Genomic DNA, 8,214 nt, shown 5'->3' on the forward strand with positions numbered 1-8,214 from the left:
CGGGCCCAAAAACGGGCCGAGCCGGCCAATTTCGGCGTCCTGGGGGCGCGACCGGGGCGTTTTTTCGGCGCTGGCGCGAAAAAAGTCGCCCGAGGGGCCTGTTGGGGGTGCGGCTGGAGATGCTCTAAGTCTTTCTAGAGATTCCAACAAGCGACTACATACGGAGCAAAATAAGCGAATCTACACTCTAAAATATGTCTATACATACCCATATGTTGTAGTCCATTTGAATCTCTAAAAGGACTTGTACTCCCTCCGTCCCAAAATTCTTGTGTTAGATTTGTCTACGTACGGTTGTATAGGAGTATTTAGGAACAGAGGGAGTAAAAAGGAACGGAAGGTTCTGCAATCAAGTTCAAATCTTATAGGAGCACTGGAGTAATATTGCAGAGGAATTGCAGTACAGATGTGACACAGCGCGTCTGTGGCCTCATTCAGAACTCAGGTGCTCAGCGTCAACAGATAAATTCCTTTTAATGCTCCTTAGCCAAAGCTCAAAACAGCACAACTACAAGCACCATCACCAGCTCACGGCAATGACCCAGTATATCTTGCATTTCTACAAGTGCATAGCCTAACAGAAACACAGGATCATCAACTCATTTCTGGTAACAACCATTGCATTTTTTTTTCATTTATACCAAGTGCATACATCATCCAAAAGAAATGCAAGATCAACTCATTGCAAGTACCAACCACATCATAAAGATGAATGAATTGCTTAAGAACGACACCCTGAGGACTACTACAACCACTGGACGCAACGCTTTCAGCAGTTCTGAATCATAAAACCGCAAGGCCAAAACAGACAGGTTCGGCCTGTACTGTCAAGAGAACGGAGCAAGTTTTAGCTAGCAGAAGAAACTTGAGAGCTGCTGAGTTTTCTGAACCTATATCTATCTACATGCAAAAGTGCGGGTCCAGATCTGCTGTCATCGTGTCTGAGGCGGCGAAACATCTAAAGAGGTGAACTGACAGGACTCCTCCTCTGATCTTTCTCTACTCTGCGTTGACATCTGGGTGTCGCAGTACATCATAAGCTGAATTAGCAGAAATAATGAGTCAGTTAGGCCGAAGACCAAATAACAAACAAGATCAATAGGACAAAACCTGAAACAGTATAATGTGCAAGGAGCGGCATATGTTACAAAATGATTTTCCTCTTAGGTCTCATAATTTCAACTAGTGCAAATGTTACGTAATGGACAAACTGAATTATCTGAATCAAGAACAGTGATGTAGAACCAGCAGTTTCTACTAGCTTCAGACCACGTTTTGCCATGTATGCACAAACTGTTAAGTCCACATGGCGCCTAATATTTCCATTCAACTACTTTTACTTTTCAGACAAGTTCCAAAGTCCTAATAAAACCTACTATCATAGAATCCTTTTACCAAGAATGATTAGTTTAGCACTCCGCTGCAGCTGCAGTAAGACTCCAAACCTCCTCCAAATATCTGTGCATTCTGCAATACATGATTTCAAGACCACCAAAATATTTCTCGCCAAAGAATATTTGTATGAAGCAAATCAGCAATCCAAATCTCAGAGTTTATAAAAAAAATACAAGACTAGAAATACAGCTCATGTGCAAAACCAGAAAACAATACGATATGTAGAACTAGATTTAATAATTTAGTAATGTATGAACCTCAATTTTGCTCAGAGGTTATTCAACCCAAGTAAAACAGGCGAAATCAGAAGGATATTTCAGTCTTCTCTGCTAAGGCTGAAAAGAGATTAATGAGCTGATTTGGCTTCTTAAGTTATATAATTTTCAATAGCTTTACACTAGTTTTTTTTACTGATGGCAAAAAATAGTACCAAATGGAGGTACTGAATTATCTGAAACGAGGAGAATAGTATGAAACCAATGCTTTCCCATATCTAGGTTGTGCGTAAACATGTTATGGAATGATCTGTTCCCCCCCAATAACCATCCTTTACTTATATCTACATACAAGACTACAACAGTTGCCCACAATTACCAACTCCTAACAGTTTCAGATAACTGTTTTTCTAGACTACAACAATTTCAGTAAACTTTTTCTCAGACTATAACATTTTCAGGAAACTGATCAAGCACCTATAACAAAGAAAATAAAACCTAAAAGATCATGGCATTTAAACCAAAATCTGTACATCGCGCATAGTAAATTGAGTCAAGATTACAGGTTCACTTGTTGCCACCATTACGAAGGAGATCATTAGGAAGTTAGGACACGGAGAGTGGCTCTCACCTGGGGTCCAGGACATGAAGACGACAATCCAGAGGGTCTCACCGTAGCCGCTGCTGGGCAGGTCGACGACGAGTGGGGTCAGACGCCCCTGGCGGCCCGCTCGGACGCACATTACGAGGTCGAAGGACTGACGCCCGTCCAGGACGAAGGCGATGCGCCTGGCCACCTCGTCCCTCAGGTGGAACACGGACCTCCCCCTAAACCGGAACGTGGTCCAGCAGTGCTGGGTGTAGATGGGGCCGTTGGGATCGGACAGCATGAACCGGATCAGCCGTGACACCACCGGATTGCGCCAGAGCATGAGGGAGTGGTATCCGGGGCTGGGGGTCTGCAGTTCAGTCGAACCATGGTTAGATCAAAGAAGCAATTGCTCTCGGGCGAATGAAACACAATTTCCAATCTCAGAAACTCAATTCGCTCAAGAAGCAATTCGAGAGTTATCAAGAATTCAAGATTCAAGAAGGAGGTCTGGTCATGGCGAACTCACGTGAATCGGGCCTTTGAGGCCAGGCGGACCCTCTCTGGCGGGGATGGGCTCGACGGTCCAGTACATCAGGGCGCTGACCTTGTTGTCGACGGTCACACCGGTGTTCCAGGGGAGGTACCTGCCGTTGGCGCGGAGGTAGCGGCCGGCGACGCTGCGGAGCAGGACGATGTCACGGAAGCCCGCCCTGGCGGCCTTCCACATGACGGTCATCAAGTCCTGCTCGTCGTCGTAGTCGCGCTGCTCGGTGCGGCAGCCGTGGCGGCCGAGCGGCGCCGGCTTGAACGTGGTGCCGAGGTAGCGGCCGTAGGCGGCGCTGTGGAGGAGCAGGTACGGGCCGTCGGCGAGTTGGTGGATGTGCACCACCCACGCCGTGTTCAGCGAGTCACGGCGCCGGCTGAGGGAGACGCGCTCCCCGTCGTGGTCGGCGTGGAGGTACGTGCGGAGCACGCAGCTCCGCAGCCGCACGTGATGCCTGTCGTGGAACTGGTCCATCGGTCGCCGCCGGCGCTGGATCGCTGGAGACCGGAGGAGATGGATTCTTGGCAGTGGCGGAGCCACAAACTATATATAGAGGGGGTCAAAACATGTTATATAATGTTAGAGGGGGCCAAATAACCTAAACCTAGCTAATTTTGTCTGACAAATGGAAGATTAGGAGTACATATAGGTGTATTTGTGAGAGCATAGGGGGGGTCTTGGCCCCTGCCAGCACCCCCCTGCCTCCGCCACTGATTCTTGGTTTCTTGTCGGCGGCGCTCCGGCGACGGGGAGAAGAGGAGAAGCGCGCCTTGTTGGGTGAGGCGGTTGCGCTCGGGCTTTGGGCAGAAGGTGGAGTTGAGGGCCGTCTTCTCGGCCCGGCCCATTTCCTCTTTCTGTTCCTCCCGCACTGGCCCACGCGAAGATGCAGCGGGGGCGGCCGTGGTCGTCGGCGCGCCGCTCCTCCAATTCGCCGGCGAGCCGCTCCCTCAACGCCTCCCGCAGCACGACGGCGCGGAGGCACGGAACGGCCGGCGGCATTGCTCCCTCTCCTTCCCCGGGCGCCCCGGCCACCGGCGCGGCGCACGCCTGTGGAGCAAAAACCAAGCGAGGCGATGGCGACGAGCGAACCAGCATGAGATCCAACAAAGCTGCCATGGCGTGCGTGATCTCGCTAATTTCTGTTGCTTGCAGCTGGATTTCTGAATCCTGAGAGTGTTTGTGACCTGGTGTGCGCTGCTCCCCTCTGCTCGCGCAATGGCAATACTGTTTCTATGATTTTCAGGAGAGTGTGTGTGGACCGTGGAGGGGGCAGTTGTCCCAAAAAAAAAATTACAACTAAGGCTGCGTTTGGCAACGAAGTTTTTCTATAGTTTTACAAGAAATACCGTGGTTTTCAATAAAACTGCTGTTTTAAATACTTTTTTTTGCGAGAAATTTTTTGATTTATTCATCTTCAATCATGGCAGTACAACGAATACCAAAAATAATAGAAATTACATCCAGATCCGTAGACCACCTAACGACGACTACCAGCACTGAAGCGAGCCGAAGGCGCGCCGCCGTCATCGCCCCTCCATCGTCGGAGTCGGGCACAACTTGTTGTAGTAGACAGTCAGGAAGTCGTCGTGCTAAGGCCCCGTAGGACCAGCGCACCAGAACAGCAACCGCCGCAGATAAAGAATAGTGTAGATCAGAAAGATCAATCCAAAGACACACGAACTTAGACGAACAACGACGAGATCCGAGCAAATCCACCAAAGATAGATCCACCGGAGACACGCCTCCATACGCCCACCAACGATGCTAGATGCACCGCCGGAACGGGGGCTAGGCGGGGAGACTTTTATTCCATCTTTAGGGAATTTAAATACTTTGATGTGTTGCATGAACAAATATGACAGTTTTAGAAACTGTAGTTTTCTTGAAACCATGTTTTTTTTTTGCTGTCTTGAAAAAAGAGGTTGGGACCTCTTTTTTGTAAACAGAGAAACGCACACGCTGCGTTACTTTGCTCTCCCCTGCAATTTTTTCTGATGAGCCCATCTTCCAGCCGGCCTTTTGATGTGCAATTCATCCATCTTCTCTCCTACCATGGACAAATGTGCAATTCATCCATCTTCTCTCCTACCATCAACCCCACATTGCATGGGCCGGGTGGGGCGGGGGGCGGCTGCATTCCGACGAGACGGCAGTGGGGAGGTGGGAGGGGGCTGTGTTCCGGCGGGGCGGCGGCGGCTCGACGGAAACTTTCAGGTGGTTCCTAGCCTGCCAAAAATTTAAGGAAAGAAACACTTCCATAAACCCGAGGGAAGTTGGGGCCAAGTTAGCAGGATCCTGTAAATTTATTCCACGTCTACTCGAATTCAGTTAGCATGTACTCCCTCTGTAAAGAAATATAGCGTATATAGATCACGAAGCGAAATACTACTGCACTCGATCCAACGAATCGTCCACGTAAAAAGGGAGAACATGAACGAACGGCAAAGTAGACAACACGGCGGCCAAACAAAATTCAGGTGTCATCTCTGGCCTCCCTCGTTCAAAATTCAGGTGCTCGGCATCACAACAAAACACGATTACCAGCTCACAGAAGGAACCACTACATTTTTCATTTATACCGAATGCGTAGCCTAAGAGAAACTGAAAAAGTTTAGCTAGAAACTGAAAAACGAGATGAAACCGGGCGCAAAAAAAAACCCGGCAGCTCACCGGAAGAACCAACTGCATTTTTTTGTATAACCGAAACGCATCATCTAAAAGAAACACAGGATCATTGTCACACTGCAAGAACCACTGCATTTCCCATTTATGCAAAATGCGTCCATCATCCAAAAGGAACGCGAAGCCAAAACAGACAGACAGACAAGGGTTCCCCCTGTCCTGTCAGGAGATCAGAGCAAGTTTAGCTAGCAGAAGAAGCACGAGGGCTGCTGAGTTTTCTGAACCCATATCTATATACATGCAAAAGTAGGCGTCCAGTTCTTCTGTCATTGTGTCCGAGGTGGCGAAACTTCAGAAGAGGTGAACTGACAGGACTCCTGCTCTGATCTTGCTCTACTCTGCGTCAACATTCGGGTGTCGCAGCGCATTGTAAGCTGAATTAGCAGAAATAAATGACTAAGTTAGGCGGAAGACCGAAAACAAATAATAATATAAGGGATGATAAGATCAAGACAAAAAAACTGAAAACCTATAACAAGGTCAAAAAGAAAAAACCTGAAACTATATAACGTGCAAGGAACTAACTACACAGCAAATGTTACAAAATGACTAGCCTTTTAGGTTCCATAATTTCTACTAGCAGCAAATGTTACAAAATGGACGAACTGAATTATCTGAATCAAGAACAGAAATGTGGAACCAGTAATTTTTACTAGCTTCAGACCATCTTTTGCCATGTGTCCACACACTGATAAGTCGACATGTCATTTACTATTTCCATTCAACTACTTTTAATTTTCAGACGAGTTCCAAAATCCTAATAAAACCTATCATAAAATCCTTTTTCCAAGCATGATCAGATTAGCACTCCGCTAAAGTAAGACTCCAGATATCATGTTCATGCAGCAAATAGTCTCTACACCAACATCTGTGCATTTTGCATCAACAGATTTCAAGACCACCAGCACGTTTCTTGCCAAAGGATATCATCAGTAGGAAGCAGATCAACAAATCCAAATCTCAGAGTTTTACAAAACAATACGGAGTAAGAAAAATAACAAGACCGAGAATACATCTCATGTGCAAAACCAGAAAATAATATAGTGTGCAGAAACTAGATTTAATTTAGTATTGTAGGAACTTGAATTTTGTTCATAGGTTAATCCAACCCAACTAAAAATGGTCTAAATACGGATAACTCTGTCTTCTCTGTTAAGGCTGAAAAGAGATTAATCAACTGACTGTTGATTGTGAGTAGTATGAAACCAACACTTTTGATATCAAGGTTTGTGCGTAAACATGCTATCAAATGATCTGGTCCCCCAATAACCATCTAGCCACAGACTACAGCAGTTATCTACAAGACTACAACGGAGACTATAGCAATTTCAGTAAACTGTTTCAGTTAACTATTTTGCAGACTACAGCAATTTCAGTAAACTGTTTCTCAGACTATAACAGTTTCAGCAAACTGGTTCAGGCACAAGCAGATTAGCACCCCCAATAAAATACAACCTCAAAGATCATGGCCATACAGCAAATAGTTCATAAAAAATTCAATCAAGGCTACTGGTTCAGTGGCTCTCACCTGGGGTCCCGGACAGGAACACGACGATCCAGAAGGTCGGTAAGAGGTCGCCGCGGGGCAGGTCGACGAAGAGCGGGGTCAGACGCCCGTGGCGGCCCGCTTGGACGCACATTACGAGGTCGAAGGGTTGACGGCCTTCCAGGACGAAGCGGGTGTGCCTGGCCACCTCGTTCCTCAGGTGGAACACGGACCTCCCCCTGAACTGGAACGTGGACCAGCAGTACTCGGTGTAAATGGGGCCGTCGGGCTCCGACACCATGTACCGGATCTGCCGCCACATCACCGGCTCGCGCCAGAAAATCGTCGGAGGGGGGCTCTGCAGTTTGGTAGCAAAGAACCATGGTTACGGTCGCTAATGCTCTGAATTTTCAAGACACCAAGAACCCAATTCGCTCAATCGTCAGGCTCCGCTGGAAGCAATTCGAGAGTAATCAAGAAGCGGGTCATGGCGAGCTCACCTGAATCGGGCCTGGAAGGCCAGGCGTGCCGTCTCTGGCGGGGATGGGCTCGACGGTCCAGTACATCATGGCGCTGACGTTGTCGCTGGCCTCGACGGTGACGCCGGTGTTCCAGGGGCGGTACTTGCCGTTGGCGCGGAGGTAGCGGCCGCCGGCGTCGCGGAGCAGGACGTCGTCCCCGAAGCCGGACCTGACGGCCCGCCACATGATGGCCTGCACCTCCGTATGGTCGTATTCGCGCTGCCCGGCGCGGAAGCCGCGGTGGCCGCGCGGCGCCCGCGTGGCCGTGGTGGCGAGGTAGCGGCCGTAGGTGGCGCTGTAGAGGAGCAGGTACACGCCGTTGCCGTTGTAGATGTGCACCGTCCACGCCTGGCTCAGCGAGGCGCGGCGCTCGCGGAGGGAGACGCCCTGGACGTCGTCGTCGGCGTGGAGGTACTTGCCGAGCACGCGGCTCCGCAGCCGCACGTGGTGCCCGTCGTGGAACCGGTCCATCGGTCGCCGCCGGAGGGGCGCTGCGCGGTGGAGAGGGAGGCGGGGGGCGAGACGGAGGTGGGGACGGCGGATTCTTGCTTTCTTGGGGCTCCGGCGAGGAGGAGGAAAGGGGAGGGAAAAGCCGTTGGGCGCCAAGGCGGGGTATTTCAAGGTACCCGAAACCGTCGCCGTACCGGGCCTTGGGCACAAGGTGGGCTTGAGGGCCGTTTGCTCGGCCCGGCCCACACCACGAGAGCGGCGGTCTTCTCTCTGTTCCTCCCGCACAGGCCCACGCGCGGCGGCGACGGCCGTGGTCGGCAGCGCCGCTC

General features: G+C 49.8%; 2 protein-coding genes across 2 annotated transcripts; both read right to left on the minus strand.

Moving 5' to 3' along the window:
- Window positions 1-691: 691 nt before the first annotated feature.
- Window positions 692-3,220, minus strand: LOC119333121. The gene is made up of 2 exons (XM_037606130.1): window positions 2,729-3,220; window positions 692-2,569 (listed from the first exon to the last, which is right to left on the minus strand). The coding sequence occupies exons 1-2, from the start codon at window positions 3,218-3,220 to the stop codon at window positions 2,126-2,128; spliced, it is 936 nt and encodes a 311-aa protein (XP_037462027.1). The 3' UTR covers window positions 692-2,125.
- Window positions 3,221-5,554: 2,334 nt separating this feature from the next.
- Window positions 5,555-7,906, minus strand: LOC119327985. Its single transcript, XM_037601034.1, has 3 exons — window positions 7,415-7,906; window positions 6,957-7,272; window positions 5,555-5,802 (listed from the first exon to the last, which is right to left on the minus strand). The coding sequence occupies exons 1-3, from the start codon at window positions 7,904-7,906 to the stop codon at window positions 5,762-5,764; spliced, it is 849 nt and encodes a 282-aa protein (XP_037456931.1). The 3' UTR covers window positions 5,555-5,761.
- Between the last annotated feature and the right edge of the window lie 308 nt (window positions 7,907-8,214).

The sequence above is a fragment of the Triticum dicoccoides genome, chromosome 7A (genome assembly GCF_002162155.2).
Source record: "Triticum dicoccoides isolate Atlit2015 ecotype Zavitan chromosome 7A, WEW_v2.0, whole genome shotgun sequence".
In the NCBI taxonomy this organism is placed as follows: domain Eukaryota; kingdom Viridiplantae; phylum Streptophyta; class Magnoliopsida; order Poales; family Poaceae; genus Triticum; species Triticum dicoccoides.

Coding starts and splice junctions, on each gene's coding strand:
- LOC119333121 (XM_037606130.1), bottom strand. CDS start 3,220: ATGGACCAGTTCCACGACAGGCATCACGTGCGGCTGCGGAGCTGCGTG. Junction 2,570..2,728: donor GCCTCAAAGGCCCGATTCAC/GTGAGTTCGCCA, acceptor ACTGAACTGCAG/ACCCCCAGCCCCGGATACCA.
- LOC119327985 (XM_037601034.1), bottom strand. CDS start 7,906: ATGGACCGGTTCCACGACGGGCACCACGTGCGGCTGCGGAGCCGCGTG. Junction 7,273..7,414: donor GCCTTCCAGGCCCGATTCAG/GTGAGCTCGCCA, acceptor ACCAAACTGCAG/AGCCCCCCTCCGACGATTTT. Junction 5,803..6,956: donor GTTCCTGTCCGGGACCCCAG/GTGAGAGCCACT, acceptor CTGCTAATTCAG/CTTACAATGCGCTGCGACAC.